We start from the raw sequence: 20,504 nt of genomic DNA, 5'->3' as shown, positions 1-20,504 counted from the left end.
CCAGTCCAGCTACAATTTGAGTATATGCTACCAGCTAGAAATTCAACCATGTTTCTGAAAAGAATTGCAACTTCTAATAGGGAAGCCTAACTTCCCATTTCATTTCAGTTTTGGAAGCTCTCTAAGACAAACTGACATTTGGTGTTAACAACAAACACACACACAAAGATCCAGCTACCAGGGAACGTGGGGCTGCCTGATAGAGCAGATCAGTGACACAGCACTCTGCCCATGCTGCTGGAGAATGTGGGAGCTGCACCATGGAAAGAGTGCTGGGGTCCAGCCCTCTCCCCATGAGGGTGCAGTACAAACCACACCTGAAACCCAGCTCAGAAACTAGGGTAACAGTCACCTACATAAATACTTCACAGGCCCAATGCCTACATGTGACAAATAATGCTTACAGGTAGGTACTGGCAGACAATTATCCCCAAACAGATGCCACTGGTAATGTAATTCCCTCTATTGTCACAGTTCAGTTTGTCTAGGAAAAAAATCCACCTACTTTACTAAGCCCAACATTGTGGTATTTCTTCTCCATTATTTTCTTCACTGGTTCCTCCTCCTTGAAAGTAATGAAGCAAAATCCACGCCTCTTGTTAGTTTTGTTGTCCATGGGGAGCTCTATGGATTCGACCTGGTGGAAGACAGTGATTTTACCTTTTATCCTGCCATTCATGTCACTGCAAAATCCTTCTAACAGGTCATACTGTTACTGAAATTACTTAGATTTGAATGTGACAATATGACAAATACAGAGTCAAAGTTCTCTGTACCTACAGCACATGGGACTTCCCAGGCAAACAGTAGTTAAAGTCTTTAGTCCAGAGTAAACTATCTGTAAGTTTGGAACAGGGCACGTATTTAGCAGCCAAGCTGCCTGAACAGTTATGACCTGAAGCTGGCACCATCTGATAACAAGCAAGCTCATACAAGACCAGCTTTTAAAAACTTCAGTGATACTTAGCTTGTCTGCACCACCAAAAACTGGGGACAGAGACTACACAGTTGTACAGAATTTAGGCAAAACTGTCTCAACCTGTGCTACAGGAGATGAGCTGGGGGGCTGAAGAGCATCTCACTGACCAAAGCATCCTGCTCTAAACACTGCCTCCCTCTCCGATATATCCCAGCTCCCCCTTCCATCAAACCAGGCTGCTCAACTCAGAGCCTGTAACTGAACATCAACATTCTGACCACTAACACACATGGAACTACTATGGCCATAAAGCTTACATTAGCTTTACGTTAGCATCCATGCAGCTGCACGTGGGGAATGTTTTCTATTAATATATTTGTGAAGACAGAACAGGTTCCACAAATAAAAGCAGTTTGTTTCACCACATACCTCACCAAAAGCTCCAAAGTATTCCCGGATTTTCTCCTCAGGTGTGTCTGGAGATAAGCCCCCAACAAAAATCTTTTTAACAGGTTCTTTTGTTTTCATGGCTTTAGCTCTTTTTGGATCAATGACCTTTCCATTCAGCTTGTGTTCTTTCTGGTCCATGACCTGAGGATAATTAAAACAGAGTTTTACACAGTTCATGCTAAATATTTCACTGATGTTTTGAGTAAGGCCAAAATTGATTCAATTTCAATACTTGGATCACACCATTAAGTTGTTGCACAAAAACAAAGTTCTGTGATTTTTGATCACTATCCACTGACAGTTCTGACAACTGGAACCACTTATTACCCAGCAGAAGCTAGAGTGTAACACCTCTCAAAAAGTACTCTTCTCATCCTCAAACCTTATGAAATAAAAAATCTGTACTTTAGATATGACAAAGGTCACGAGGTGAAAACATTTCTGTGTGCTGCATCCACAGCATTTTAGAAAAGCTAACAACTAATTTTTGCTTGGACAGAGCTTAAATGTATCAAAGCTATTGGCCGTACTCTAGGGATTCATGGTGCAGCTCTGGATTGTAGCAGAGCTGTACTACAGAAGTCCTACAGTACAGCTATAGGACCAGAAGTTCTTTGCAATTGCTGCTTTCACAGCAGCAGGCAGCAGACATTTATACACAGCATTTTTCAAGTGCCCAAGTCCAGTGGCTTGCAGAACCTGTAAATGCCCAAATCCATACATACCTCAGGAATCACTGCTGGTCCTGGACACAGCATCATGAGTAAGATGGTTCATAAAAGAAAGCATTTTCACAAGCACATGAAACATACTGCACCCCTGAATCATCTTTAGCAGGAGATGCAAGAACAACTCCTACAGTCACCCTAGTGAGTGCTTTATCTCTGACACCTGAATTTGAACATGTTTCAGTACTTTAATCCTACCTTATCCACACTCTCTGACTCTTTGAAGAGCACAAAGCCAAAGCCTCTCGATCTCCCAGTGATGGGGTCCAACTTGAGAGTGCAGTCCACAACTTCACCAAACTTGGAGAAGTAGTCCTTCAGATCCTTCTTCGTGGTGTCCCAGCTAAGGCCACCAATGAACATTTTCCTGTTAAGGCAAGTTGGTCAATCTGTAAATGTGTGTTACCCAAAATCCTGCACTGCCAAGCTTTATGAGCCCAATACCCTAATGCATGGAGCTGGCAGGATTTTATCAGTCATAGCACTACACACACGGGCCTGCACTTTTTGACAACTTGCTTAAGTGAGTCTGGCCAGGACAGATAAAGATTTTCACATAAACAAACATTTTTCACTGTCTTCTCCTGCAGCTGCTTACTCTGCTGTCCCAAGAAACCACTAGTAGTAGTGACAAAAAGATAATTTACTACTCCTTCACATCCCCATCACACGTTCAATTCCATCCAGTTATCTGTAGAGCCTCCACAAACTGAAACACACGCAGGCAGATTAGATTTGTAAGGAAGTGTGGTTAAAACAGAAGCATTTATCTACCAGTCTGGACTGGACATATGCCCAAATTAATAAATTAAAATAAATTTAGTCAAGTCCCCTTCCCCAGAAAGCCATTATGAAAAAGCAAAGTATTGGATGGTCAGAAGTTCTTTCCTCACAAAAACTTTATATAAACACCTGGCATAATCCATTACCATCAAGAGAATGTCATTCCAGTATTTCTACAGCACCAGTGCTGCTGGGCAGATATGAATTATGTGTACAGCACATAATTCATAATCAAAAGCACACTGGAAGCTTAGAATCAAATCATGATCATCCCAGCATGTCAGTAAGGCATAAAACCCCAAAATTTTAAAATATGAAAAATCAAGCCAGTATACCCACAAATGAAACATTCCAGGTTATTAGGCATAGGGCTTAGGAACCCATTCAAAAGAGGATTTGAGATGATCTCTTCTAATACTGATAAAGAAGATTTTACTTTGAGCTGTAACCAAAAAATATGATCCATGATGATCTATAAAAGCACTTTCTACAAAGCTTAGCCTGTCTTCACTGTCCTAACTTATTTCACAATCAGACACAGTTATCAGAAAACCTGAAAAACCACTGTCTCATGTTTCCAACCCTTCCACTTCCCACGCACAAACATTGCTGCCAATCATGTGAAAGCACTGTACCTGCACAGCTCAAACTGCCTCAAACCAAAAGCTGCTCCTTTGAACTAGCTCTGCTGACTTAGCTGCGCTCTCACAGAATTAACAAGAGCACTCCATTTCTGACAAAATCCATACCGATGAGGGGTTCGGGAGCTTCAGATGTTTTTATAGCAAGTGCCCAATTCTGTCAAGAAGGAGCACCAATTCCCCATCCCTTTATCTACTTTTCCAGTTAGTTCCAGATCTCCCTTCAACCAAGCACCAACAGCCCTTTCTATCAGCTGTGACTTCTTACTGTCCTCATGGACGAAAGGGCCCACCAGGTAAACCAGCAGCCTCACCCCAGCATAGGCAGTACAGCAAAGGAGCTTTCTGCCCTTTGCTCACCTATCATGAAGGTCCTTAGCTTGTCTGCTGTTCTGTGGAGGGCTTCTGTGTTTCTGACACAGGAGGGGTAGGGATGCTCCAGCAGCTTCTACTGAACTGACACTTGCTACACAAACCACCTGCCTCCATGTGAACATGCAGACCCTGCTCTGTACTCCTAGGGACAGGCACACCAACAACCACGAGCTTGAAACCAAGAGCCTTGGCAGGTTTTCCATCTCTCCACGCAGGAACTGCACCTCTGAGCCCACTCACAGAGCAGCAAACGACAGCTGCTCCTACATCAACCACTGCTCCAAGGGACACTGAGCTCAGGGCTACACCACAAACATGAGCACAATTCAGGAGCAGGGGCACAGTGCTGCCAAAAGCTTGTAAAATTCACACATTTCCTAGCCCACAGTATGGCTGGTCTAAGCCACATCAGCACATACAGCTTCCCAAAATAAGTTACCAGAAGTGCACTGGGAAAGCTTTCAAACCTTAGCTGAACAAGGTATCACAGATCGGCTTTTTGCCCTTTACTACCAGAAGTGTTGTCACAAAACTTTATTTCCTGTGCAGCATGAAGAATTGATAGGTCAAAAAGACTGAACCAGACAACGAGTCAATGTGTGATACCTGTAATCACTGCCCATTGTCACTGCACGGCTTAGAGACCACTTTTTCTAAGCTCTCTTGCCTCAAAAGAACCTGAGTTTGCACATGAAAACCCTTTAATTGCTGTGTATTCAAGGGTAATAAGTAAAACAAACACACAAACGCCAAAGGCATTTACAGCTGTTAAGAGCAGCTGAAAAGTAACAAAACCATTTTAATTTCTGCTAATCCCAGCAAAATACTCAAAAAAGGATTCCTGCTCTCTCTCTCTCTCTGCATTATCCCAGATTATTTACATCTCTCTCAGCAACACCCCAGGTTATTACTGAAGGAGGAAGACACTCAGGAAGGTTTTGCAGCAGGAATCAGCAGGACACAGCAGTAAGCACTCCTTTATCCAGGTTATTTTCTGCCTTGACCAAAAACAGACCTGCAGCTCGAGTTTCACGGCCCGACAGGAGACAGCAGAGTGCAACAGCCTGTCCTGTCGCTGGATTTATTGCACACAAATTTCACTGGCAATACAGAGGGACACTGCCCCAGGCAGAGACCCTATAAAGATTAAAAGCTGTATTTACTCGCCATACAACAGAGTAATAGAACATGCTGAGCTGGAAGGGACCTATCAGAATCATCAAGTCCAACTCCCAGCCCTGCATAGGACACCCCAAGAGTCACACCATGTGCCTGAGAACATTTTCCAAGCGCTTCTGGAACTTGTCAGACTTGGTGCTGTAACCACTTCCCTGTTCTATTGCCCAACCGCCCTCTAGGTGAAAAACCTTTTCCTGGTGCATAACCTGAACCTCCCCCGGCTCAGCTTCCTGCCTTTTCAACTCCTACTTCTCAAGTTAGGACACCACCTAACATAATCCTCCCGACAAGTTCCGAAGAAGCAGGGACATGTTTTAGGCTGGGAAGAAGTCCCGGTGCCTCTGGCACTCAGCTAACACTCAGTAATGTTTGCAGCACAGGGCAACACTGCAACTGCAACCAGCGCATTCGGCTACACCGAATTCCTGTCCTCACGCATGCACCGCACTTTAACTTATAGAAAAAGCATCGTTAAAAAGGAAAATAAGTAAAAGCGGCCTGCAGTTAGTTTGAGGCACATCGCACCGTTCGCACATCGCGGGACCAGACACCGCCCCCGCCGCTCGGCCCGTGACGTCGCCGAGGCGCCAAGTAAACAAACAGGGCAGCGAGCGGGGCCGGGGGCGCCGCGCCCCGCCCGGGACCGCAACCCGCCCCCGCCGCTCACCCTTCGTCCTCCTCGTTCTTGCTGGCGTCGATCTTGGCTCCCTCCGACTCGACCCCGCCGCCACCGCCGCCTCCCCCATCGGTGCTCCCCGCCCCTGCCTGCCCCTCAGGCTGCTCCGCCGGCTCCGCCGCGCTGCCCCCGGCGCCAGCCGCTACCGCCGCCGAGTCCAGAGCGAACTGCTGATCCGACATGGCGCCGCCGCCGCCCCGCACCGGCCACCTCCGGTGCCGCCGCCTCCCCGCCGAGGCCCCGGCCCCGCTGGCGGCCCCGGCCGAGCGCGCCGATCCCGCCGATCCCTCCTCCTCTCGCTCCCTGTTTTTAATGGCGCCGCCACCGACCCAACCTAAAATGGCGGCCGGAAGGAGCGCGGCGGGCGGACACGTGACACCGCCCCCGGGAGCCGTGAGGGAGCGCGGGGGGAGCTCGGCACGGGCCCGGGAGCAGCCGGGTCCTGGGGGGCCGACATGGACACTCACGGAATCGATAGGGCTGGGCTAGGCCTCTGGAGATCGTACAGTTCAACCCCCCCGCCCAAGGCAGGGCCACAGGAACAGGTCGGGGAGAGTTTGGAATGGCTCCAGAGAGGGAGACTCAACCTCCCTGGGCAGCTGTTCCAGTGGTCTGCCACCCTCCACTCAAGAAGTCCTTCCTCATAGTGAAGTGGAACTTGTCGTGTTTAGGTTTGTGGCCGTTGCTCCTTGTCCTGTCACTGGGCAGCACTGAAAATCACCATCCTCTTGGCACCTGCCTTTGAGATATTGATGTGCATGGTGAGATCCCCTTCAGCCTTCTCCAGACCAAACAGGCCCAGCTCCCACAGTCTCTCCTCATGAGAGAGAAGCTCCAGCCCCCATCATCTTTGTGGCCCTTCAGTGGAGCCTCTGCAGGAGCCCCTGGCCTTTCTTGTGCTGAGCCCAGACCTGCACACTGTACTCCAGCTGCACTTCACTAGCACGGAGTGCAAGGATTACAGATTGAAGTAAAACTTGGATCTTAGTGGGGTTTTGCGTGTTAAACTCCTGGAGCAATGAAGCCATGCTCTTGTGGCACATGTCTCCCTCAGCTGCTGTGGAGGGCAGTGCTGGATCTAGCTACATTCACGAATGCAGTGTAGGAACTCACACACTGTTGTGGCTTCTTGCTGATTCTTCAGTTTGTAGTCAGTGACATCAGTGAGTTTTAACAAGCAAGGTTTATTTTGATGCTTGACTAGGTATTTGTGCTGAAAAACATGAAATCTTCAGGCAGACTGCTGCAATCCTTTTGCCTCAGACAAAACATGCTCCTTTACCCATCCCAACCACTCTAATCCAGAAATCTGCTGGGCTAATGCAGTGTTCCCTCTCCAGCATTAAGGCTTTTAGTTGTTGCTCGCTAGTGTGCACTAGATGGGAAACCTGTTCTCTGAAGGTGAGAAGATCCAGTACAGCACCCAACTTGTACAGAAAATAGTTGCTGATCCTGAAGTTCAAGAACTTGTAGTCTCCTGCTTGGAATTGAAGTGGTATGGGAAAGTAACTAGGCTACATTCTAGAATACTTGAGGTTTTAAGTGCTTGAGAAGCCTTGAAAAGCTCTAACTCCTAGAGCAGTGCCATCAGCATTGAAAAGGTGCTGCTATAGTTCTAGATCTCTCCTGAGATGTACAAAACTGGCAGCGTTGTGCCACAGACCATTCTCTCCTTGCTGCTGCAGAGGGCAAGACAGGACTCTGCCATCTTCCCACAGTGATGCAAATTCCAAGGAGAAAGAAGGGGGTGTATAGACCTGTTCTCACAGTAACCTTGATCTCCAGAGAGAGCTGGCCTTCTATCCAACTAAAACTATAGTTACACCACTTAAGGGTGACAGCAAGACTCCACACTCACTTAAGTAAGCATTTATTAGAGAATCTTTTAACATGAAATTATACAAATAAAGTTTGTATAAACACAAGTCCACATTGTGTCATAACATGAATGGCAAAAAGAAAGTAAAAACCATAAAAGAAAACTAGTCGGCCGCTATGTACAGTTGGACACAGTTGTGTCATTCACTAAAAGTCTTTTACAAAATAGTCATTTCCTCTCACGAAGACCACCCTCCATTCACTCACGATGCGTTGCAAGATGGCTTTTTGTCACAGTATCTCTACCTAAAAAATCAAGACAAAATGCATGTCAGATCTGTGGCAGTTACTACAGGATTGTTAAAAGGTCCATTTTCATGAACTGCTTCACTGTTAAAGATCATATGCATATTTATTACGGTAACACAAGAGGTTTGTTTAGTTACCCATTAGTAATTTACTTTCCCAAATATCCAGCCCATGTAGGATGCTGCTCCAAAACAGCAACCATCCAATTTAGACAAGCAAGCAGGCTCTGGATCACTTCTTTTCCATTGGAAACACTGCCAAAAGGCTTTCTGATTATTTGCTTATACAACTAAACGACTTATGTGCAACACAAGTCAGGTCACTTTAGTTCAGACAGTCCATATGCATATGATCTTTAATGTTTATCCAGATTTAAAAGTTCGTTTTGGTTTGCAGATTTCACTATTAGCTATAAAAAGAAAAAAGCAAGCATTAAAATCTTAAAGAATGCACATTTAAAATGAGGTTCCACAATTGAAATACAACACTAAACAGAAGACCAAATGATTAAGCTGTAAAGGCATTTATGTACTTTAACTCCTGTAAAAAACCATTTAAGTTAAAGACACTTAATCTCCAAAAAAGATTAAAAAAAGAAGCCAAAGTCTGAAGTTTTCCACTTTAATCTTTACGCTGGTACATGAAGTTGGAAGAGACCATACCACAGGACAGCGTTTTCTGGTGTATGCCTTGCGCTCTGCCTGCAACGTGCGACCCCAGAGATAGACGTGGTCAGGGTGACACACGGCCTGCAATGAAGTTCCCGCTGGCGGGTACAAACAAGGTATAATGTCAGAGTTAGAAGACAACATTCTTGTTTTCCTTAAGTTGTACCCATTTCAGTACTTTACCTGTTAATACTTCTAATAAGTTTAATTATTCCTCTAGATCACCTGGTACACAACGCAAACCAGAAAAACTCTTATGTTTTTCTGAAGTACTAAAGAAGATAAAGTCACACTTTTACAAAGTTAAAGATCTATAGACACGTAGGCAAAGCTGGTTTTAAAAAAAAAGTATTTTTTAAGTTAACAAAAGCTTAATTAAAGGAAAAGTCATGCTAGGCAAGTTTTTACTCTTCGTTTGTCTATTGATCTTTAAATTAGATTAGGCACGGTCGGAGTGGAGCGTGTGCTCCTGTACACACCTGTTTGTCAGGTACTAGGTACTGCCTTAGTAGGGCTGGTAGTTGTTTTGGTGGTTGCCGCCGCCACGGGACGCCTTCCCATACGTGCTCTGTTGGCCTGCAGGGAGCATGTGGGGAAAAACAGAACCCACAGGCGTTAGCACCAGCCTCAGAGGGAAACTTCCCCCACAGCAGCACACCAAGGGATCCCATATTCAGAGCCATGGGCTGACCAAGAGCAGCGTTGCTCTTGCTATGGGAATGAGGGCAAAGGCACTTACCACTGTAATCTGTGTATCCCGGCCCATATCCGTAGTTGGGATAGTTGTACCCAGAGTAGTCGTAGCCTCCATAGCCACTGTAGCTCTGGTCACTGTAAGCACTATTGTAATTCCCATAGCCTTGATCATAATAGTTATTAAATCCTTGGTTCCAGTTTTGTCCCTGACCTGAAAACAAGCATAGCAAGTATAAGTTTCAAAACTTACTTCACTAAGTGCCCCTTCATCTAACTTTCTGGATACCAGAATAATCATTAATTGCCTGAGCCCCAAGTGACACCACAGGATGAGCCTCGCAGCATGGTGTGAGTTGCGTCTGCTTGACCTTCAAGGACTGAGATGCATTAATCTCAATGTACCAGCTGATCCCTTCTGATCCATTTGAAGGTGCAGCAAAGTGGCCACCCCACGCCTTAGCAAACAGCTCCTAGTTTCCTGCCCTTGGGCCAATTAAGTGAATCCCTCTGAAGTGAAAGTGTAAGTGTGCTGGCTACACTGACCACTAAAGGTGCACAGAAGCACCCTACATCCACCCTGCCCCTTCACCACTTGAATGCAAGCAGATCAAGAAGAGATTCCTCAGCTTCAACAGGCAACCATAACCACCAAAACACCACTTACTCACAGGCTACTTTACACATTTGATTTAAATGAGATCTGCACGCAACTTGCAACCTGGAATATCTACAAACACCAGAGTGTTTGGTAAGTGCTTAGATTAACAGAGCCACAGAAAATACTCACCCCGTCCACGCCCCCTTCCGCCTCCACGTCCACCAGAAGAATTGCTTTTCCCTCCTTTCTGCTGCTGCTGCTGCTGCCTGTACACCTCTTTGGGCTGTGCTACTTTGATTTCACACTGTAAGGAGAGAAATCCTTTAACTTACTAAGAATTCCAAGAGCATTCTGTGAGTCTCTTTCACAGAAGCCTACAGAGATAGATTTCACATGCTGAGAACAAGAGTTGTCCTACCTTGCCTGAACCAATCTGGTGGTATCTGCTCTCTAGTAACTTCTTTACTGGCTCTTCGTCTGTGTATGTGATAAAACAGAAGCCTCTCCTTTCATTCGTCTTTGTGTCCATGGGAAGTTCAATGTTTTCAATCTGAAATCAAAATGAATACAAACAATTCATGAAATCTGAAAGCAACCTTTTATGCCACCAGAACTATCTGGCAGTGCAGAATCTACAGACTACTTTTGACAGCTATAAATCAGACCATTACAGTTTTATGAAATCATTAACATATAGATTCAACTATCTCTAGTTTTGACCAAGTCCCTTCTCACAAATTCTTTCGTAAGAGAGGCAAGACTACACTTGAGAATTAGAGATATTCTTATATAGTATACTATACCTCGCCAAAAGCACCAAAGTACTCCTTAATCTGTTCTTCAGAAGTATCTGGACTCAGCCCACCAACAAACACTTTTTTGGGTGGCTCCTTCCCTTTCAGTGCTTTTGCCCTTTTAGGATCTATTAACTTGCCATCCAGTTTGTGTTCCTTCAGTTCCAACACCTAAAAAGCAGACAAAGGAACAAAGTCTCAGACCACCACAGCCACACCAGCTGGCTTCGTGCCCTGGGTCCGCAGGAAAAGCACGCACCTTCTCCACGCTGGCAGCATCCTTGAAGAGCACGAACCCAAACCCCCTCGACCTTCCAGTGACCGGGTCTGTTTTGATCGTGCAATCCACAACCTCGCCAAAGCGCGAGAGATACTCCGTCAGGTCCTTTTTGCTGGTGTCCCAGCTGAGGCCTCCAATGAACATTTTCCTGGAGGGAAGGAAGCGGGGACGGGTTCGGGTGAGAGCGCCGGGAGAGCCCCCCCCGGGCCCCACAGGCCGCCGCTGACGTCAGGGCCCCGCTCGGCCCCCCCATCCGTGTCCCCGCCCCGCGGAAACTGGGTCACCGCCCGGGACACAAAGGCGGGCGCGGCCATGGAGCGGGAAGGGAAGGCCGCGCTGCCCCCGGCCCCCGAGCCGCCCCCCCGAGCCGCAGGGCGGACGGCGGACATGGACGCGCGACTCCCCCGCACCTCCCCCCCCACCACATCCCCGGCCCTACCCGTCGTCCTGCTGGTTCTTGCTCGCGTTGATCTTGGAGCCCTCGGCGAACTCCTCCTGGCCGCCGCTCATCTCGGTCGCGTCCTCCATGGTGGGGCGAGGGCGGCGGGGGTGCTCGTGCGAGCGGCGGAGACAGCGGAGACCTGCGCCCGGCAGAAAATGGCGGCGGAAGAGATCCGGGCACCGCCTGCGCCTCTTTTATATAGCCGCGCCGGCAGCCAATCAGCGCCGCCCTCCCGCCCGGCGCCGCAGCGCCCCCGGCGGCTCGCGGCGGGTCTGCAGCAGCCGCCCTGCGGCCGCCATCGCGCGGGCTGGGCCGGGCCGGTGCCGCGGCTCCGGGCGGGCACGGGCACCGCCGCACCGGGGACCGCGCTACGGGCGGGTGCCGGGCTCAGCGGGCTGGCCGGCGGTGGGTTGTAACGCGTAACCCAGAAACCCCGTTCCGCCGCCGCCGGCGGGGAGGGGCGGGGCGGGCGCTCCGTGGGCGGGCACAGCCGGCGCGGCGCTCGCCGCCGCCGCCGCGCGTCCCCGGTGCGCCCCACGTGCCGCCGCCGCCATGGGCGTGCTGCCGGTGCCGGCGGAGGTGCGCGCCATCCTGCTGGACATCGAGGGCACCACCACCCCCATCGCCTTCGTCCAGGTGAGACCCGGTGACCGCCGGCCCCGCGGGGGGCTGCGGGCATCACCGCTCCTGTCGTGACCCCCCCGGCCCTGGCGTCGCGGGGGGCTCCCGGAGCGTCGCCCTTCGTACCGTGACCTCCCTGGTCCTAAGCTCGCCTCAAGGCAGGCCGGGGTGCCCCCGGGAACGAAAGCCGTGACCCATTTTCCGCGTTTTTCTGAATAATGCTCGCGAGAAAATAAGCCTTGTGTTGGCGAGCGGCCGCCCTGCGGTGGGCTGGGGAGCAGGACACTGCTGCGGAGGGTCGGGCAGGGCAGGGGGTTGTTTCTTGGATGGATATAGGGCAGTGTGGGTGCTCACAGCCTCGGAGGTTCGGGCAGGTCAGGGGTTTGTTTCACGGATGGATATAGGGCAGCTGGGGTGCTCGCAGCCTCATCCCGGAAAAGCCCTCGAGCATGGCTGTTGCTTTGATGGCTGGAGCTGCAGCACCGCACCCGGCTCTGCAGAGAGCCTCAAGTGCGGGCTCGCTGAAGTACGATGCTCTTGGCCTTAATTTCGGTAATTAGCAGTTTGCAGTAATCGATAATTCTCGGGGTTATCCGCTGCCTTTTCCCTTCGGGAGGCTGTTACGGCCCAACGCCCCCGGTGTGCCGGGGCAGCATGTCCAGCCCTGCGGGAGGGCAGCGCCGGGGACACACCGGGACCGGAGCGGCAGCCAATGCACGAGTGCCTTCCCTTGCCTAGGAAAAGCTTCAGGCTGCTGGAAATGCTGCTTTAGGTACAGAACCGAGGGCTCTGGGAAGCCTGTGGGTCACAGGCGCTTGGAGAACCGCAAATTGTGACAGCCGGGGTCCCTCCTCTGCGGGCGGCTTTGGCTCGCAGGAGAGAGCGGCTTGCTCGGATGGATCCCTTCTCCTGCCCTTCATTAACCTGGATTTCTCCCTGAGACATGACAGCTTTCATTGGATTTTGCAGCCAGTGGCTTAAAACGGTGCTTTGTGATCCCCATGGCAGGTGAAGGCTCCTGCCTGCCTTTCTAGAGGCTTCTACTAACACAGTCTAACAGATGAACAGCCTGACCTACATCCATGTTCTTCCAGTGCTCTTGAAGAAACTTCAGGCCTAGGTGGCATTGCAGCTGCCTCCCTCCCCTCAATGTCTGTCAGTTCAGACAGTTTGGACAGCTGAGGTTTCTTACTAAACATCTAACAGAGCAGCTAAGTTGTTTCTGCCCACCTCAAAGCCGTTTTGCAGTTGTGCGAACAACATGCCATGCACCTGAGACTCTGGATTTCCACCCAAAGTCTTTCTGCTCCAGGGAGGCCAAATGGGTTTTGATTCCCAGTAAAATTCAGTTTGATGGAAATCCTGAAAATGCTTGGAACAAGTTAGTTCATTTGGGCTTTCAGTTAACCTCTATCTGCCTTTGAAAGGTCCACTGATGGTTCAGTGGACACTTTATTCTTCAATATTAAACGATTTTATTTCATCCTCTCTCTAATGTTAGAATGACTGAATCTGCAAAGTAAGGGAATAGAATGAGTCAGTTGATGGGTGGATTAAGGAAAGATACCAGAAAAGAGAGTATTTGGAGTCTTTCTTCTACACAGACTCATGTCCTATTAAACTTGATACATCATTGACTGGGATCACTCTTGGCATCCACAAACCATCTGTCCCACTGAGCTGTTCACTATTCCAGCTGTCACATGGGTGTCCCCTCTTAGTTCACAGACCTATGCATTTGCCAAGACTTTTACCCTTTTAAAATCTCACAAATCACAGAATCCACTGATCTTTCAGTCAGTTTGGGAGTTTTTCTTAGCCAGCACAAGAGTATGAAATGCTGCTTTTGAAAAACAATTGGCTCCTTTTGACATCTGAGTTGTAAAGGAGGTTAAATCAAGCCAGCAGGTCAGCTGCATTTCCCAGTGGATTCTCTTTAATTTCCTCCATGATTTAAAAGATAGCTTCAAAGTAAAGGAAATGAGAGATTAACTGGGGGTATTACTAGGCTTTTGATTTCCCTAGACAAGTTTGTGGTAATTCTTGAAGTAATCTGCATTGTTTTTAAAATATAAAACATGGAAAATACAGTATTAGAGCAATAGCAAATCCTGCAGTTCTGCCATCACATCATAATCTCAGGACCACTGCTTTCTTAATTCATTAATAAGCTAAAGATGACATACCTAGGGCCATTTTTTGAGGAGAGGTGAGTTCATGTTAATAAAATTAAGAAATTAAGAAAAGCTCAGTTCTCTACCCAAAGGAAGGATTTCCCTGCCCTTCTCCTTAACCTGAGGCTTTTCACACACCTGGAATGTGCACGGTAGCTGCTTGTGGCTCCTGAAACTCGTGAAACACCACTAATGAGAGCAATTTGTAATTATTTCTGATTGCCCTTGGGATCTCTGTGAAGGTTTGTCATTTTCCTGTGCTGCTTTTCCAAAACCCCGTTTAATTTCATTTGCAAGACTGTCCTGTGGAGCTCAGTGTCACGGGACCAGGCTTTTCATTTTAAAAGGTCCTCTAGTTTTGGGGACAGGTTGAGACCTGTTTTCAGAATGACCTTTGCTAGGATAAGTGCCCCATCAAGAATACAATAGCATAACTTACCTGTTCAGAGTACATACATTGTCAGCCTTGTGGGAATGTGGGGTTACATGTGCCATTTGAGACATTTTGGTGAGAATGTGGGGTCACATGTGCCGTTTGAGACATATTTTTTGGCAAGCCCAGGAAAAGTTGTCACCCACCTTTCCATTGCAGGCTTTAAAAGTTTCAGCTATGTAAACATTTGTGTAAAAAAATCCACCTGCACTGATCCTGGCCTGAGGCTGGCTCAGTCCTGTGACCAGGCAGACACTCTTGGCAGGAATTTTCACCAGCTGCAGCACTGTAGGGGATGTTTAAATTTGGGGAAATAACTGTACAGGGCAGGACATGCAAACGGTTCCTTTAAAAGCCAGTCAGCCTTACCTCTGCCAGCTTAAAGGAGCAGCCTCTTTTTCTGCCAGGAGACCTTGTTCCCTTACATCAAAGACAACGTAAAGGAGTACCTGCGGGCTCACTGGGAGGAGGAGGAGTGCCAGCGGGATGTGGGACTGCTGAGGAAACAGGTTAAGTAACAGAGTCATTCCTGTCTCTGCATTTGCATTGCATGCCTGAGGCTTTGGGTCACTCGGACCATCCTGGTCACCCCACATTTGTCCCCGTCTCTCTGCCCTCATCCATGGAGGCCAGTTGCCTTCAAGGTTGGATTCTCCCCCATCCAAAGCCTGGGGTTGGGCTTGGCAGGCAGCAGCTTCCCTCAGCTCACCTTGGTCTTCACAGCCCTATGGCAGCTGTTGAGCCAAGACTTTCCAGCTTTTTGCCTGCACTTCTTGAATCCAAACCTCTTTTGGGAAGCAGCTCAGGGAAGGCAGAGCACTTGTTCCACACAGAGCAGTGGATGCTGCCTCTGTACAGGGATACAGCGTCATCAATTTGAGACTTGTGGCTGAAGCCAACAGATGCATTTGCTTCTTTGCCTTAATTATAGTAATTAAATACTTAAGCAAGCATAGTTCTCATTAGAGTATTTACAATACAGCTACAATAATGCTAATTGGTTGGTTTGGAAAGTACAGTCCAAGCAAGTATTTCCAAACACAACTGGAGTCTCAATTTTCCATTGAGAAGAGCAGACAATGTTGTAACCCCTCATGTGAAGTGCAGTTCAAGCAGTGTCCTGTACAGCAGTGCATAGATGCAGATGTTAGATCTGTTAGATCACTTTCCTACATTAGAGGTGTGGAAATGGCTCCACCTCTTCCCTGCCCTCTTTTTATCATGGATGATTGCACAGAATCACAGAATAGTCTGAGTTGGAGGGGACCTGCAGGGATCAGCAAGCCCAGCTCTTTAGCAAACAGCCTGTGCAGGGGTGAGCCCCACAGCCTTGGCACTGTCAGCACTGTGCTCTAACACCACTGTGCAGGCTCAGGAGGACTCCAGCCTGGACGGGGCCGTGCCCATCCCTTTGGAGAGCGGCAGCGGGGAGGAGGAGCTGGAGCGTGTCATCCAGGCCGTGGTGGACAACGTGCACTGGCAGATGTCCCTGGACAGGAAAACCACAGCACTGAAGCAGCTGCAGGGCCACATGTGGAGGGCAGCCTATGCCACCGGGCACGTCAAAGGAGAGTGAGTAATTGTGTGAGTAGTTGTGTGCCCCCTCCTGGGGGCAGCTTCCCTAAGGTTTATTAGCAGGAAAGCTGCATAAGCTATTCCTGGGAACAGCCCCACTGTTATACTGTTATACAAGTAGCATCACTAGCTCAGCAGATAAGTCAATATTTGAGAGATTTCTTGGTAAAGCAAGAGTCACAAGTATGAGCTTCTTACATTTCTTAGTCTTGCATTCTTTATCCCAAAATTGCACTCATATTTTGGAACAAGTATAAACAAGCCAGGGTTGCAAGGTCAGACCATTTCAGTTGTTTCCTTCTGCTTTGTCTTTTACCTGTGTGTTTCCTGCCTTTCCACTTATTTTTGTCTTCAAGTTCCTCTTCATGTTTCAGCCACAACACAGGAATGCATAAGTAGGGACAACTGAAATTAAGCCTGATCTTATTTAAGAGATACTTAGTTAAACTGTGCATTTCAGGTCTCTAAGTTAAACAAGCCCATAAATTCACTAAGTTTTGCCAAATGAGGTGAACGGACAGAAAAATGTAAACATCCAAAACCAAATCAAGAGAGACTCACCTTCTGTTGGTTTTGTTTTTAAAAACTAGGCTAAATTGTCTTACAGTGACCCAAAAACTGTGGGGAAAACTGACTTCTTGGCTGCATTCAAGGAGTGAGATCTCTAAAATCTCCTTGCCCAGCTCTGCATCACCTGCTGCTGGAAGAGACCTGGTTCCAGGAGCCCTGGGCAGATTGAAAATTAAGTCCCCTTGCAAACTAATAGGACAAAACAAATTGTCACAGTGCCTGGCTAATGATGTCCCCCCAGGTGCCTCTGGGTTTGCTGCTTACCTCACCTTACCTGCTGCCCTGTTTTGTTCCAGAATCTTCGAGGACGTTGTTCCAGCCATCCGGAAGTGGCGGGAAGCGGGGATGAAGGTCTATATCTACTCCTCAGGCAGCGTTGAAGCCCAGAAACTTCTGTTTGGATACTCTACAGAAGGTGATATCCTAGAGGTAGATAACCTTACCACCTTCCTTACAGCTTCTCGCCCTGCAGAGCACTCCCTTCCCACAACCACCCTTGCTGTAACACTTTGTGAATGAATTCTGTGACAGGAAGGTGGGGCAGTGGGTTTGATCCATAGGATTTCAGCTTAAGGAGTTGACTGTGAGAGCATGGCTGCACCAACCCCTCATTACTATGGCAGAAAGGGAGGGAGGGAGATTTATCCCTGCTCTTCAGGTGGCACTCAGCAATGGCCTGTGCATCTCTCTCTCTTTCAGCTCTTTGATGGCCACTTTGATACCAAAATAGGCCCCAAGGTAGAAAGTGAGAGCTACAGGAGGATTGCTGCCAGTATTGGGTGTGCCACCAACAACATCCTCTTCCTGACAGATGTCCCTCGAGGTATGTGACCTGCCAGTCCTGCTGCCTCTCACCTGTGCAGGGGAGGCGGGTGCTCTTCAGAGGTGTGCTGCTGCTGCCGCCTTCTCACAAGCACCCAGAAATGCTTCACCACCTTCCCTCTAGCTGCTGCCATCCTCCTCCTTTACACACCCAGGCTTGCACACAGCAGTGGGATGTCCATGTGCAGCGCTGCAATGAGGGAAAATAGGTCAAGTAGAAAGCCTGCCTTTGCACCAGCCAGGCAGGAGAGAGTGCTGAGGCACGGCCCATTTACAAACAGGGTCAGTGGTTTGGCCAGGGCTCAGGGGAAAGGGTGGTGTTTGCTGTGTTGCTACGTGGCTGATTCTTTGTGCCACTTTATGGTTAGGTTGTGTTCAGGAAAACATTGCTTCAGGTTGCCAAGACTTGACCCATGGAAAGCCAGGCTTGAGAAGCTAATTTAATTTCCTGCTTTAGCTGGAAACATCTTTCTGGCAGAAATAGCACTGGGTCTCTGCCTGAGCCAGCTCAGTCCCCCAGAGTTAGTCCTTACCTCCTTCCCAGCCTTGGCAGCAGAGCTGGTGGCAGCTTGTGGTTACCTCCTTTTCCCTGGATCATCTTCCAGTGGCCTTCTGTGCTCAGGGAGCAAAAAGAAGCTTGTGAGAAGCTGGGAGAGGGAGCTGTTTGACTCACAAATGCCACAGGCTGACCACAGCCTCATGACAGGAATCGAGCTGATGGAGCAGGAATCAGGCTGACGGTGTGTGCTGCCTGCAAGGAGCCTTGGAGAGCCATCAGCTGGCAGAGGGGAGGGGATGGTGAGGCCAGCTCCATTCCTGCAGCTGCAGCCATCCACAGCAGGTCTGCCAGGAGCTGGTTCCTCTCTAGAGCCCTGCCACGTGCAAACGCTGCTTTCTCGGTCTCAGCCTTCAAAAGCACTCGGGTGTTCTGGGGCACCCTCAAGCCTCAGGGACCCTGCAGTGAAGAGGTCAGTAAGGGCTGTCCCCTCCACTGTCCCCTCTCTGTCTGTTTCAGAAGCCAATGCAGCCGAGGAGGCGGACACTCACGTGGCTGTGGTGATCAGACCGGGCAACGCGGGACTGACGGACGATGAGAAATCCTATTACAGCCTCATCTCCTCTTTCACTGAACTGTTCTTGCCCTCCTCCACTTAGGGAAAGCGGTGTGCGCGCAAAAGACTGTGCTTCACCTAATTGTCCTTGTGAAATGTTAGGTCATTTTGTCCATAATCAGAATTTCAAACCAAATCCACATGATGTCTTGGGCCTCGTGCAGGCAGGTATGGATGGAGAGTATGGTGTGGGGTCCCTGGTGCAGTAGGACAGAGGCCTGCTGGTAGCTGGAGCTGGGAACAGGGCCCACAGGGAGCAGCACCCACGAGCCCTGCTGTTCCTCCCCTTTCCTGGCTAGCAGTTAGCTAAGGGAATGCTTCCTCCAGACTCATCCCCTGAAATCTGGTGCTGCGATTCCCCACCGTGAGCTCTGTCATTGTTAGAAGCACTCTGCAAACAAGGTTCCTGTCCCCTTGTCCCAGAGGGAGCACTGGGGACTATGGGGGGATATGTGAGCTTCTCCCTGCAGACAGGATTTCTGCTAAGTCAAAAACATTCACAGTTAGGATTCCCAAAGGGAAATGCCAGCTGTGGGCTATAGTACAGTAGGCTGCCACAGAAGAAGCCAGCCCTTGCTGCAGGCAGGCTCTTTAGACACAGAATAATGTGTACCTTGGCTGTGTCTGCAGCAGCTCTAGGTACAAAACAGCCTAACTTGTATATGGAGGCTGCTTAGAGCTCCACAGCCAGCCTACCTAGAATGAAGTCAAGTATATATAAATACAGCTTTAAAAATTAAATTCTGAACACACTTCACTGCTGCATCATGGTGCTGGGCTATGGGATACAACTGTCTGAAGCCCAAAGTCAGCTTGACAGCATTTCTGAAGTATCTCAGCACTGACCCACAGAGCTCCTCCTCCAGCCAAGATCACCCAGTCACACATTTATAGCACTGGTCAGCTGTGAGCAGACCTTGACAAACTGCTCCTGAGGGCAGACATCCTGCTGCATTTGATGAGAATTAAACCCCTGACCTTTTCACCTTACTTAAATTGTGCCAATGTAGATCATGGAGCTTTTCCTAATGTAGTATATAAAAACACAACTTTGCTTTCATTGTGTTCACTCCATCACAGCATTTAGCCTTCCTGTCTTAGCACCAGTGATCCCAGCACCTAAAAGGCAAACTTTATTATTTTATTTCTAAACCTGTGAACACTGTGTTCCTGCTGTCACTTTTCCCAGTCCTTTCTTTAAGGCAGCAGCCTTGTCCTGCCAAGGAAGCTGTACTACCTCCCTGGCCATGTTAGGATTTCAGTTGTGGCTCAGTGCAGGAGTGAGAGCCACAGGTAGATTATACCTGGTAGCAGTGGAGTCAGAGCAGTCTGAAACTCCTGTCTGAAATCCTGTTTCCCCATTCCCTGCTGCTGCTGGCACTTCATGCACAGGTGTTTGCCCTCACGGCCAGCCAGAATAGAGGATGTGCTTGCTGCCTTCCTGAGCTCTGATTTATACCTACACTGTCCCTGTTGAGGGAGGCTGATGGGTAAAGAACAATGAAGAGACAAGCACTTGGGGGGAAACCCAACTGTGCCAGCATGGCCCTTCTAAGAATTTAATAGCAGGTCAGGCTGTGGGGCAGCTAGTCCAGATGCCTTTCTGGGCTGTGCAGTGGGTGTGATGCTGCTCCTAGAAAGAGCCTGCTAATTTGTGCTGTTACAGTAAGTGTATCTGCATGGCTGAATGGTTCCTGGCTTCCTTAAGCGATAATGTTAATCATTACACTGTAAATAAATACTCACCTTTTGTTTTGCCTTTGCCATCAGAAAGCTATGCTTGGGGTAGGGACAAAAATAAAGCTCACTTTCTCCATAAAAGCACTTTATTTAGTGGTCAT

The 20,504-nt window shown here is 48.7% G+C and overlaps 3 protein-coding genes across 4 annotated transcripts in view; 1 reads left to right on the top strand and 2 right to left on the bottom strand.

The window, feature by feature from the left end:
* Positions 1 to 6,223, bottom strand: part of HNRNPD (heterogeneous nuclear ribonucleoprotein D) — a 9,348-nt gene extending 3,125 nt beyond the window's left edge. The window contains 5 exon segments of the mRNA XM_059469786.1: positions 506 to 637; positions 1,349 to 1,510; positions 2,296 to 2,464; positions 5,743 to 6,163; positions 6,166 to 6,223. Of these exon segments, the coding sequence (XP_059325769.1) occupies positions 506 to 637; positions 1,349 to 1,510; positions 2,296 to 2,464; positions 5,743 to 6,163; positions 6,166 to 6,208 (927 nt within the window). The 5' untranslated portion in view covers positions 6,209 to 6,223.
* Positions 6,224 to 7,605: 1,382 nt separating this feature from the next.
* HNRNPDL (heterogeneous nuclear ribonucleoprotein D like) lies at positions 7,606 to 11,526 on the bottom strand. Of its 2 annotated transcripts, XR_009418270.1 has the most exons (9): positions 11,354 to 11,526; positions 10,894 to 11,062; positions 10,644 to 10,805; positions 10,259 to 10,390; positions 10,030 to 10,144; positions 9,286 to 9,453; positions 9,026 to 9,122; positions 8,541 to 8,644; positions 7,606 to 7,875 (listed from the first exon to the last, which is right to left on the bottom strand). XR_009418270.1 is itself a non-coding variant. In XM_059469787.1 (8 exons), the coding sequence occupies exons 1-7, from the start codon at positions 11,440 to 11,442 to the stop codon at positions 9,052 to 9,054; spliced, it is 906 nt and encodes a 301-aa protein (XP_059325770.1). In that variant the 5' UTR covers positions 11,443 to 11,513; the 3' UTR covers positions 7,606 to 7,875; positions 9,026 to 9,051. The 2 variants fall into 2 exon arrangements, 1 of the variants encoding a protein (XP_059325770.1); XM_059469787.1 differs by lacking the exon at positions 8,541 to 8,644 and having other exon boundaries at positions 11,354 to 11,513.
* Positions 11,527 to 11,846: 320 nt separating this feature from the next.
* On the top strand, positions 11,847 to 20,487 carry ENOPH1 (enolase-phosphatase 1). The gene is made up of 6 exons (XM_059469908.1): positions 11,847 to 11,992; positions 14,992 to 15,093; positions 15,954 to 16,156; positions 17,026 to 17,158; positions 17,429 to 17,552; positions 18,567 to 20,487. The coding sequence occupies exons 1-6, from the start codon at positions 11,909 to 11,911 to the stop codon at positions 18,704 to 18,706; spliced, it is 786 nt and encodes a 261-aa protein (XP_059325891.1). The 5' UTR covers positions 11,847 to 11,908; the 3' UTR covers positions 18,707 to 20,487.
* Positions 20,488 to 20,504: the final 17 nt, after the last annotated feature.

The sequence above is a fragment of the Ammospiza nelsoni genome, chromosome 4, assembly GCF_027579445.1.
Source record: "Ammospiza nelsoni isolate bAmmNel1 chromosome 4, bAmmNel1.pri, whole genome shotgun sequence".
NCBI lineage: Eukaryota > Metazoa > Chordata > Aves > Passeriformes > Passerellidae > Ammospiza > Ammospiza nelsoni.
The sequence above is the reverse complement of the archived record's forward strand: the minus strand, read 5'-3'. Positions and strand labels throughout refer to the sequence as shown.